The following is a 13,027-nucleotide window of genomic DNA, read 5'->3' on the forward strand; positions in this document are numbered from 1 at the left end:
GGTACTTTTTAAAATAAATTAATCTTCCACAATACCAAAACCAGCAGGAGACAACCAAGAATGTGTCCTCACAGCACATCAGATACTCCATGCTATCTCCATCCTTCCTGCAAGTACCTTTATCCCTTTTGTCCTCTTTGCACTACAGCTTAAATCAACTATTCAATCAAAGCACAAATTAAATCACAAAAAGCAGATATTAAATCAGTATAAAAATATGCATTTTAATTATGCAGATTTCTTTAACCAACTGATTTTAAGTCAAGTATTGGCAGAGAACAGCTATGCCTTTTGCTCACTGCCATTATTAGAATTCCAATTCCTAATTTGGAGCAGTAACTTATCAAAAAAGTGCCATACACACTTCTGGCAAAGCAACAGGAAACAATGCCATTTTCTAAAAATGTTCAGTAAATACATGCTCTGTATTCATCACAAAATTCTGGACAAAATTATTGTTGCCATAGTAATTCTTACCTGTTTTGATGTAAATGTCTTCTTGAATCCTCTGTTCTCTGAAAGTCTCTGATGGATACAGGCTTTACTGGTGAGCTCTAAGCAAAAAACCACAAAAGACTAAGCTAGCAATTTATTCAGAAAACTGTACATTAATGCCAAACAATCTCTCTGTAGAGCTCCATCTGTAACTACTGGTATTTAAAACACCTGACAGCAAAGCACAAAACACAAGTCAGGGATGTTCGTTTCCAACCAAGAAAGCTCACTCTTATTTTTTTCTCCAATTTAAATAAATAATAGTTTCAAGATTAAATATGCTGGTAACTTTGGGAGTTTAAAACCTCCAGTATTAAGAATCATGCAGAGAAGTTCAGGTAGGTATAAAATTTGTATTGAAATGGAAATACATTCTTTGGAGTTTAGCTCTACAAGTGCAGAGTAGTCAAGATTGGATTCTCAGAAATATAGAATAAAGAAGCTGATGGTCCTTTACAACATTCTAAAGACAGGTCCCAGAAAGACTAAGAAAGCAAAACATGGGATTAATAAGAAGACTCTCGATTTAATTTCAGCAATGAAATAATTTATCCTATTGGGAACAGGGACATATTGCCTTTGGTGTTATTTAAAAACTTCCACTGATACCCATTAATATAAGAAAATAGAAACTTAGAAGAAGTTAGAAGAAACTTTTCAAGATAAACGTGTCAATTTTCACTCATGCCTGCATGCATGCTGCTAATGCAGTCAGCCTTCCTAAGCAGTCTTTTTAGAGAAACTACTCCTTCAGCTAAAAAGCAGTTTAATTTGTATGACTAGACAGACCCTGAGGAATAGCTGCTGTGATGCTGACCAATGCCTTTTCCCTATCTACAGCAAGGAGTCCTGGGGTTGCATTGCCTAGAGTTGACTTAGGAAAGTTTTGCTCTTGCGTCTGTGCTTCAGCTTCTGTGATCTGATATTAAATTTATGAGCTTTGTAAAATGAATGCATCTCTCATATCTGTGTGACTGATTTTAAACAGTAATAAAAGGTTCACAAGATAGGGACCAAGCTCCTACATAAAAGCTAAAGCTCCCCTTTTTTTTCTTTCTTTCTTGACATAGCAAATATCTTTCTGTTTCAAAACACACAGAACTTGGAAAGGACACATCTGAATCACAGCACCACAGTTACTGTTTAAGCAGAGCAGCCACAAAGATTTTTTCAGACAAGTTATTCATGTAGTCTGTACAGTGAGCCACTGAACTGTGTAATTGTGTACATTGGTATTAAGAACATAGAAGGAAATATGATGTGGCTAAAAATCTGTTTCTATAGGTTCAGTTTCTGAGGACTCTCTCCAGAAGGGTAACATCCAAATGACTTAACAGGGAAGAGTTTTCCCAAGGGCTGTGCTGTGAACTGAGTGAACACAAGGGAAGGCCCCACCTCGTTGGAGATGCGCCGCTGGTCGATGTAGGCCATGAACTGGGAGCTGAGGCTGTCTGTGTCCTGGCACTTGGGCTGCCTCACCTCCTCCTCCTCCTCCTCTGTGGCACAGCTGTCAATGTAGTCAATCTGATCCAGATCGTGTTCCACTTTACAAACACACACAGAGAAAACAGCCACTGTTAGATAACCCATGAGAGAGGACAAAACCCAGCAATGCAGCACGGTCAGGAGCTAAGGCCCTGCTTTTTCTACCATCTGGGAAAGCTCAGCCTGAAAGCTCCTGGATTTTGTCAGGCCCGCTAACATTAGATCAACAAATTTTGAAATAATTGTAAAATTTATGCCTTTTAAAAAGCAACAAGGAACATGTATGAAGGAGGTAGTTTTATACTGCTGGCTGCAAATACTTTTGCAGTGACTGAAAAAGTAAATAATGTGATTTCCTTTTCAAAACCAAAAACTACATATCCAAGTATTTCAGCTAATATCAAGATTGTACAATGACCTGTGTATATTTTGGAATAATTTCTCTTGGTTCTCTGTCAGAAAAATCAGAATGCATATGACAGATCCTTCTACTAGTGTTACTACTACAACAGAGAGCAGCATGTCTAAGTTATCTGGATGCAAATACAAGAAATATAAGAAGTGTATGTGGAAATAATGAACAACACTACAGAAAACAAAATTCCTCTAAAACAATATAAGGCATCTACAATTTTATTTTAAAAGAAGAATGAAAAAGAAACTAGGAATCACTGAAATGAGAGCAAGAAACAGCACAGTGTGGCTGGTATTGATTTTTCTTTGTGTGGGAGATACTAAGTAGGGCAATTTTTTCACTTGTCACTGCTTTTCCACATTCTGCCCAGGGATTCTGAGAGTCATGACATTGAGCAAACGCCCCTGGTGAAAAATATTGCACTGGGGATGCAGGGGAAAGTATAAGTTCCTTTTCAGAGCACTAGAGATTTCTTTTTTCTTAAAACTCTCCCCAAACTTGCTCCAGACTCTTGCAGACATTCTTCTTTACTCCCCCGCCCCTTTCCTGCTTGTCTAAAACAGACTTCTCTTTGCCTCACCACACAATCTAGCAACTGTTACTGCCAAAGCCACCCCCTCTGCTACTACAACCATCCAAAACTACACTCCTATATACTGTGGCTTCATTAAATTTCCATCTCAGTTTCAAATCTTAAAAAAACCCAAAAAACCCAAACTTCCCTTCTTTCCAGGCTTGCTTATTAAATAATGATGATGATAATAACAACAACAATAGAGAAAAAGGTGAAAGACAATAGTAGTTGTGTTAGGAACTGTAAAACTGCAAAGCATCTGGATCTCTGACAGTCACATGCTATGGTTTGTGCCCCTCCCAGGTACACCTACTCATGAACTGATCATGCTCCAGCTTAAAAGTCTGCTATAGGCATTTTGAAATCCCTGGTGTGCAAAAGCCAAAGAACAAAATAAAGTTAGTCTTGGAGGCAGAGCTGGCAGCACTACCTCTTATTAAGGCTGCCCAACCCTCCCTATGACACCATATCTTCAATTCTTCTAACTGCCAGAATGTAACTGTTTGAAATTAATTTCTTCCCCATTAATGTGTGAAAGACCTTGAGTTAAATAAAAAGTTTCAAAATATTTCTAGAAGGCGGCAAAGAAAACAGAATATTGTTTGCACAGAAGACTAAGACCAAGAAAAGAAGATGGCAAAAGATAAAGATGAGAAGAGGAGAGAAGTGAGGACATCAGATGTAGCTGGGAAGAGTAACACTTAGAGAAAATAAACTGTAGCTATCAGGGAAAATGAAAACCAGGGAGCAGCTGACAAAGAAGAAGAAGATCAAAGTATATGCAGATGAGATCTAATAATAAGTACTGCAGAACAATGGAGAAGAAGGAATGATTGAGAAAACAAACCTGAAGCACTGTTAAAATTAAGGCATATAAACAAAAGGAGACACTGGTAGCAGATTGCTGGAAGTTAAAATGAAAGAGGACTGGAGATCAAAAAACATGGAAAGCACAACCACCTCTTGAACAACTGTGAAAGTGATCCTGTGAGACTGAGAAAGCACAACAAAGCACTGCCACTCAGAACTACCAGCCCCTCCTGGATGATATTAAAGTTTGGATTAAAACCCAAAACTGGAATGAGACACTAGTACCAGTCAGAAATATGAAATTCCCTGACAAAATTGCTCATCCTGTTCTCACAACAGTTGGCACAGAGCACTGACAATGTACTGCTGTAGTAAATTTTCCCCAGAAGCTCAAACAGCAAAACTCTATGCACTGAAATTCAGTATTCCAAAATAACATTTGAAGCAGTTGAGACTTTAATATAGGACACAGCCAAAAGCTGACAAAGTTTTCAAGAAAATACCAATTCTGCTGCTATTTGATTTTGCCTTTAACATCCTTAAAACAATAGAATTTTTACAGTTTTCACAACACTGTTTTTGTGTAATTCCACCTAGACCTTTCTGGCTTTTTTCCTCTTTAAACAAGCTACTATCTGTAGGAAACATGCTGGAACTTTAATAATGATAACAATAAATACTGTTAGCCAAAAGTCACTACTTACCTCCACCATTAATTACAACTGCACTCCCTCTGTTTTCTTGGTACTGACTTTCTCTTCTCAGTCTCTGCTCTTTGGTGAACTCTGCCACACGTAATGGGAGATCTGAGAACTCATCTGTTGGCTTTGGAAAACAAACAGTGAAGTCTGGAAATATTTCTCTTCAGAAACATAATTTTGTAATCTACTACTTCTTTATTTGTCCTTGATTTGTATTTCAATTGCCCTGCTTTACAACCACAAAACATTGATTTAAAGCAAAAGACAGCCATAATGTATTGTTTTAAAAAAACATAGAGTTGAGTTTTCTTTAGAAACCAGCTACCTACAGTTTTGATTGCAGTACCTGCATGTGACTGAAAACATCTGAGGATGGAAAATCCTAGCACCTTCTCTAAAATCAAGTTAGGAGTGCAAGTATGGAGTATAGCTCACTGTGGCACTTTAGGTCTTGGCTATTTTCTGGATGTAACAAGAGGAAAAGGGAACTTCTTCCTGGCAATAATAATTTACAGTCTTTTGGCGAAGAGATCCTATTTTCCTCCTTGTAAATAGCAAACAGATTTTAATGTTTTAAACAAAGGAAGAAGACAAATTTCCATCTGATTTCCAGAGCTGAATTTTCAGGTTCAGATTTATTTTATTGAAACATCTTTTCATGAAAAATTAGAGTTGACTCAGCATTGTAATTTGATACTGTTACAAAGTCTTTAAAATGAAGAACCCTATTTTTCTCACTTTTTATGCTTCAGTAAATTAACCTCTCATGCACTGTTTTACACATTGCTGTTAATATTTCCAACTTGGGGTCTATCCCATATAAAATTAACCTTGCTTTTTCTCCAATAAACAACTAACAAGTAATATTGGCTCAAGGCAACCTGCACACCAGGACATGCATGTTACCCATGGAATGTGCTTCCAGATGCATACAATTATTTATCTTTACTGTACAGTACTGCAGTCAACAAAAATAAAGCTGCAACACTTACTTCATTCCCTGACCATCTTTTGTCTCCGCTGTCCACACTATTGAAGCCAGAATCGAGTGCTCCATATGGACGACTGGAATAGAGCTCCTCATGGCTGTCAAACACACAGTTTTAATTACTGTGATGGAAACACCACCAAAAGCCATTACACAGAATAAGCCACTCAGCAGCAGAATAAGCCACCAAGCACACTTGCAGTGTGTTCACAAGCTCAGCATGTCTGAAAATCTCACTCTGCACTTGCTACCATAGAGCAGGAGGCAGGTGCTGACAGCTCACCATCCCTGTCAGTCAGCTGTCACCTGCCACTGCCTGGCCCTCTGAGCTGAGCTGATTCAAAGGACAGATCCACTCTTCTTTTTCCCAAAGAGGAACTGTGACAAAGCAAACTGCAAACTGGTCTCATATTTCTCTGTTTTGCAAGTCAAACTTTCATTTTCTACTACTCAGATGTTTTGGTTGAAAACCACTGTCAAACAAACCTTGACATAAATATGTACAAAAGTACAAAATCACTGAAATTACAGAATATACTACTTTTACTCAAAACTATGCAGCATGTATTACATAAATGTCTTCTGTGATGTAATTACATAAGAAACTGCAGTAAGTTACAGTACTTCAGATGCATCATAATACAATAACTGTAGAAGTACAGTTCTCATTTACAGAGCTGTGTCAATGACATGTCTAGACAAAGGCATTAGACATGTGCCCAGTGGTACAATACATACAACCAAACAGGCATACAGTTCTTTAAATTTCTGGGCTTAGGAACTACGTAATTCAGCATATAGCCATCACAGATGTCAACTCTGGCAACTGCTGCAGATAGCTACAGTAAAAGAGACAATGGGACTTGTCTGATCCACTGCAGATGGCATTTCACAATGGCTCAACTGTCCTATTGGCACTCGATGCCCCAGGGAGAACTGCAGCAGTAATTACTACATAATGCACAAGGAAGAATGGATTTCAGGAAGCTAATTGCATCAGCCCATCCTAACTAAATTGCAGGTCATTTTCTCACTGGCACTGCTCTCAAGTTGCTGCTCCCTCTGAAATTCTAGTTTCAGGAAATACTTATTTTCAAATTATTACTATTATTATCTTAATAGAAGACCAACAGACTACTCTCAAGGCCTATTTTAGTTTTCAGATAGACATGAAATAGCAAAGAAGGGATCCTTCCAGGAGAGATGGAGGCTACAGATGAGACACATTAAGCCATGCATCTGTTTCTATGCAGATGCAGACTAAAAGACAAGCTCTTGCATCTGCATGGAGTTTTGATTAACTCAAATCCACTTTTAGGGCCCTGTATTTGAACAGAAAGATCATCTGCACAATAAACCATCAGAAAGAAAAAAGCCAAAGAAAAAACCAACTCCCTTTTTCTGGTGGGAGGAAAAAAGAATGAAGTCACCCAATGTAGTTAGAGAGTTACTAATTTGAGTAACTGACAATAGAACCATAATTATACCAACAGTTCACAGAACTTACATATATTTTAAAAACATGGGTCAAAGAAAAATCCATCTGCAGTAGGATCCTATTTTAAATGAATCAATATTTTCAGCATCTCCTGAGTGCCTTGCTGTAAACTAAACAATTATTACAAATTAATGAGCTCAAAAATGAGGAAGTTTTGATACAAATTTTCTTTTAGCCTCCCTTTTCAATTGGAGAATTTGTAAAGCTTTACATTTAACAATGAAGTTAGCTGGAAGCTCAAAAATACATAAACACTGTGCCCAGGACTTCTCCTTTTAAACAACAAAGCTCCTATCTGTCTTCCCAGCTCTCACAACTAAACCCACCTATCCAATACTACACACGTTACACATTTATAATCATACAGCAGCCATCCTGAAATCAGCTGAGACTTGAGATTTTTATTCCTCCCCAACCAACAAGCCACAAGGAACAATCATTAGGCATTTGGAGAGATCACACCATTGTGGGGTAACTACAGCTTAAAGGAAGCTGTGTAAAGCTTGAAATCAAAGGATGAGAAGCCAAATGCCTGCTAAGACCACCAATAACAGACAGTACTTGCTGCCATTTCCAGGTCACACTAAAAGCTGTATCTTTACCTCCTGTAAGCAAGAACAGTTGCCCACGTCCCAGAATATTCACTACACTGGCTCACCCATGAGTACTTGGTGTTTTAAAACCTTCTAGCTCCAGACTGTGCCAATCTGCCAACAAATGCTACAAAGCTTTGACAGTTCTGCCTCCTCTCAACCTCATTCCCTCCAGCACCAACCTGAGCTGCTCTGAGTTTCACTGCCGCAAATGAGACTGGCTTGCTGCAGCTGAACAAAACTTGCTACAAGATAAATTTCACATAGCTTATGTTTAGAAGATGACTATCATTTAGAAAAGGACCACTGTTAACACTCTGGTTAAACAGTCTGATAGAATTTGACAAGGCTAAAACAATCAATTAGCTGTGCTAGAAGCTCCAACCCACGTCCTGCTATGGTGTTTCAGAGCATCTTGTTTTATTAGCAGTATCAACAGCCTTGCTATTAAAAATGTTTGACAAATGTGAACTGACAGCATGACACAGATTTCCTTAACTTTAAGAGTTTCTACCACTCAGACTCTCAACTTGAACTTGCATGGTATTACACCAAGCTGATCAGATAAACCAGCAACCAAGTCTAGTTGGACTGACTGATAGCGTATTTCTATTGGTTACCTTTGAAGATAACAAACACAAAGCTCTTGTGCTTTGCCTGGAAATATTAATTGTATCACAGCTGAAGGATTTTATTTCTTTCATCCTAAATTACATAAAAATATAATAACTAGGGATTTTCTCTTTCACAGGATCATTCCACAATTTTCTCCTAATATGTGCTCTGCTCCACTGACAGTTCTTCCATAGCTACATGAAGATGGAAGGAATCACCTGCAACACTAAATGCCCTAAACAGCCCAGTAACAACAAATAATTCTACCACCACCTCTTATCTCCTCTTAGGTACAGAAATACAGCAACGCCAGTTGAAGCTCATTTCATACTACTGAGTCTGCTCTAGGTAAAAATCCTAGAGAAAAGTTCTGCCCTTGTTTTTACATTTACAATTTCAAGCTATGATTAAAATATATTAATTCTTTTCATTTCACAAAAGCAATTTATGAAAATTTCCAGAGCAATACACAGCTACAGACAACAATTAATCAGTAAACCTACAGCCCACCTGATTTTGAATTTCTCTTAAAAATTAACAAACTATGCTAGAGCTAAACAGATCATGACACTTTCTAATTTAGAGTCTTTTCCTTTCAGAGAAAGGACAGTATCCTTAGTATTATGCAGAAACCAGCTGGACCAGCTTGTATTGGAAATCGATTAACCCTTGACATGTTCATATGCTGACCTCATCTAGAACAGTAACTTATGACATTCTGTGCTGATGAGGAATCACTGTCAGTTCCTCATGCGAATTCTTCTTCATAAATCTGACTCATGATGATTTACTGTGAAGCCCCCTGATTTGTGTTTTATTGCTGCTAAGGCAGCAGTATATCCTTCAGCAACTCACTCCTCCACACATTATTACTACCTTCAAAGATGACTGAAGTAATTTTTATATGTATTCACTTTCATACTTCACTGACTGCCTTTCTTCTGGATCACATAACAGAAATAAATCTCAACTCCTGCTTTTTGCTAGACATCTTAATTTAGCAGCTGATATGGCTGACTGTTCCAATATTTGTGTTACAATGCCAAGCAGCAGTGCCAAGTGACAGCTTGCCAGAAATAACAGTTTACTAACGGGGTGGAGATCAGCATTTACACCTGCGGTTTGAGCACAGCCGTTATAAAATTCTGTACAAAAGGTTAAAAATCACAGCTGGGATATCATTCAGTAAATCTGTGGAAAATATTAAAATCTTGTAAACTGAACACAGATGTTAACAACACAGGAGCATACCCCCTGTATTGTTTATTATTATTCTCTTTTTACTGCATATCAGCTCTGACACTGCCTTCCCTATGACACTGCCCAGGTCATCTCCTGAACCACTTCTCAGTTTTTACAGCTTACTAGAATGCAACATGAAATACCATAAACAGTATTTTTCAAAACCTCCTCAATGCACTTACCACTTACCAAAGAACAATCCTTGATCTGTTTTTTTAAAATAAACTCAAGGTGGACTGACAAAATTTTCGTGAATGCCATTAAAACTGGGAGCATGGTTTGTGCAAAACTTACCATGATCCAAATCCCATGGGTCTCCTATCATAATCAGGCAAGTCTGGAGCTATCTTGCATGCTTCTATATTCAGGTATTTAAATATATGAATTTTTCCTTTTATACATATCTTAAAAAAAAAATTTAAAAATCAAGTAAGTATAATTTGACAATATATTTTCAAAATACACTACAGACATTCAAGATGCAGTTGAGAATAATAATAAATGAGCACATTTACATCAATCAATATATCTTTTATTCTAATATCACTGCATTTTAGAGGAACGCCTATAGGGGAGCATCATGGGATGCCTGTGGTAGACAAATGGAAGCTGTCCTCCAAGTACATCTGGTCTGCAAGCAATTCTGTCAGTTGGATGCTGAAATTTCATCATGCAAACAAGACATGAGCATTCACAAGTACCAGAATTTATACCCTTGGCATCAGAACAGATGCATCCCACCCATGCCCATATTTGAATGGCAGTGGCAGACTGCCAAAGCCAGCTCAAATTTATAGTCAATGAAGGCAGTAACAGCTGTCTCTGCTTTCACAAGGAAAGCAAAACCCTACTGAAACTACAAGTTACAGCAAGTGCCCCTCTTGACTCTGATGCAGCAGCTCACAGTAGAACCTGTAATACTCAGGGGCTCCTATACCCACACTGGAAATCAAATTAGTCATTAACAATACTGCAGTTTCTATCTCAAAGGCCAATTTGAGTACTCTGCTGCAAAGTGGATCAGCAAACTGCAGCACTGAGGCCTCAGTCAAAATTTTGACATTTGAGTGACAGAAAATGAGTCTTGCCTAACAGAGTTTCCTCTCTCCTCTGCTGAAAGCAGAAATATTCAAGCCAACATTAGTGAATTTTTTTGTAATATTCCACAGCAGAGACTATTAATACAGTAAAAAGAAGAAAAGGGATTTTTCAAGCTGTGCTACATATTTAATACTTGTAGACAACAGAATGTATTTAAAGTTCTCTTGTTCTTAAGTAACAAATATGTAATATAATCCTTCAATTTATAACTTAGTTCTGCCCAATTCAGCTGAACTTGTCATCTGATTTTATAGCTGCAGTTTACCTGTGCAGGGGGGGACTGGAGAGGGTTGTTTTCTAACATGATGGACTGAAGATGTCTGAGGTTCCTATAACAAACTGGTATTGCTGTTATTTTATTGCAGGAGAAATCTAATCGAATCAAAGGCAACTCAGCAAGCTCTGGAGATAGAAAACAAACATACAATTCAGAAGATTAAAAGAGGATAAGGAAAAAAACCAAGGGTATGAAAATATGTGTTTCAGAAAACAATTAAGCTGCTTCTAGCTCTCAGGGGAAGAAAAAGGGACTGAAAACAGAAGTGTTTGAAGTTTCAGCTCTTAGAGTGGAGGACCATTTTCTCACCTTCAGGTAAACGCACCAAATTATTTCTTCTGACATTTAGGTCTCGCAAGGACTCCAAACTGCCAATCTGTGGAGGTATTGTCTGTATTTCATTACAGCTCACATCCTACAAAGAAGAGGAAAGAACGAGTTATCACTGTCTAAGTCTCTGTTGACCAAAATATGCAGGTGTATTTAGAAAAAAAAGACAGCTATTTATACAACAACTCAGATCTGTATATTCATTCAAACACACTGCTGACATGGGGCATGTTCTCATTTTAAACACAGAGGGAAATAAAAGCTTTAAAAAACAAAGCATTCAGATGTAGAAACTTATTTCAAGTTACTCCATAGTATATCAGGTAGCACAATTTGCTACATAAAAGCTTTCTGTCAGAAATAAACATAGCAAGAACTCTAATTCCACCAGGTCTTCCTTTCTAGAATAGGGAAGACATTTAAACTGACATGGATCAGTTGCTCTCCAGTGCATCTTCCCCTCACATAAAATTCTTCTAAAATCTCAAAGTATTTAAAACTCTTTTCTAACACCTCTATATAAATTCAAACACAGTTAGAGACACTGTGGCAGACACAGATCATCCTTAGCCAAGAGCAGAATAGTAATAGTTGGAAATCAAGTGTATACTCACAAGCTCTGTCAGCTGTCTGAGCCGTCCAATTTCTTCAGGTATTGAAACCAGCTTATTATTACTTGCTATCAAAACTTTTAGTGGTAGACTGCAGAGGTGTACTGGCAATGTTGAAAGCTGGTTTCGACTTTTGGACAGAAAGAAAACAAAATAATCATAAGTCTAATGAGAAATATTCATGCAATAAAAGACACAAAAAGCACACTCCACTTAGATGATCAAATCAGTTTTTATGTAATTGCTACAAAAGTGGTTCCATGAGACTGTCCTTCATTACTTGCTTTATCTAGTTATGTGTGAACAAAATCTGAATATCAAGGCTGATCAGAGGCTTTTGAACTCAGTGTGAAGCACTGTGAGGTTTTTGTGCCCTTTCAGGGGCTCTGATAAGTGACCATGCTCTGTCACAAAGGAGTGTGTTTGGGCTGAGTGCAAAAGCTTTCCTCATGCTAAAGCACAATTGGTAAGACAACTGATATTACCTGATATTTAGAAATGTTAGAGACTGTAAGTTCAGAACAGCCTCTGGGATATATCGAATGCAGTTCTGGTACAGATTCAGAGTCTCCAGGGAGACAAAGTGGCAGGCCTCTGCTGGGAGCTCCGACAGCCTGTTCCGGGACAAGTCTGCAGGGAGGGAAACCAGAAAGAGTCAGTAAAGCTGCCTTAGAACTTCACTAAGTTCCTTGCTTGGCAAGGTTGTTTTGGTTAAACTTCTCTAACCAAAACACCTACCAAATTGTTACACTTGAAGAATCTGTATGTTTCCTTGGACGGTTCCAATTTCCAGTCTATGGGCACAAAATATCCATGAGCATTATTCTCCTTCCCAAACTGTATTGTGATAAATAATACAGTTGGCAAAGGATTCTTTTTTCTTTAAAGGTCAAGGAAAGCTGCTGCTTATAAATTCCAAAGGGCAGTTCCCACAGACACACACCTACAGGCCCCATTTCCTGACACACCCAGCTCTGAGTTCTCATAGAAGCATTATCCAACCTCCAGGTATGCCAAAAGCTCACTACAGCAGGGGCTGGGATGGATATAAGGTTCAGCAGGGTGCACACAGGTAAGAAAGCATGAAAGTCGTGGAAACTTCTAATCCACCAATACAAAAAGTTAATGGGGAACATAATGAAACCCCTTGTCCGTTCACCAATAAAAATTTAAAAAAATAAATAAATTAAAAATCACTCCCCGGCCAATACACAAACACCAAGTACTTCTTTCCAGCTGGTATCAGGCTCAAACATGACCTCAGCTTCAACTTGTCCAAACTTGATTTTGAA

General features: G+C 38.0%; 1 protein-coding gene across 3 annotated transcripts in view; it reads right to left on the reverse strand.

Moving 5' to 3' along the window:
* Positions 1-13,027, reverse strand: part of LRCH3 (leucine rich repeats and calponin homology domain containing 3) — a 61,170-nt gene that overhangs the window by 24,616 nt on the left and 23,527 nt on the right. For all 3 annotated transcript variants that reach the window (XM_059479771.1, XM_059479770.1, XM_059479769.1), the window contains exons 2-10: positions 12,221-12,365; positions 11,739-11,865; positions 11,104-11,209; positions 10,783-10,919; positions 9,711-9,820; positions 5,473-5,566; positions 4,484-4,604; positions 1,891-2,039; positions 478-554 (exon numbers count right to left, since the gene is read on the reverse strand). In XM_059479771.1, the coding sequence (XP_059335754.1) occupies positions 478-554; positions 1,891-2,039; positions 4,484-4,604; positions 5,473-5,566; positions 9,711-9,820; positions 10,783-10,919; positions 11,104-11,209; positions 11,739-11,865; positions 12,221-12,365 (1,066 nt within the window). The remainder of the gene's footprint in view (positions 1-477; positions 555-1,890; positions 2,040-4,483; positions 4,605-5,472; positions 5,567-9,710; positions 9,821-10,782; positions 10,920-11,103; positions 11,210-11,738; positions 11,866-12,220; positions 12,366-13,027) is intronic.

This window comes from Ammospiza nelsoni, chromosome 10 (assembly GCF_027579445.1).
Source record: "Ammospiza nelsoni isolate bAmmNel1 chromosome 10, bAmmNel1.pri, whole genome shotgun sequence".
NCBI lineage: Eukaryota > Metazoa > Chordata > Aves > Passeriformes > Passerellidae > Ammospiza > Ammospiza nelsoni.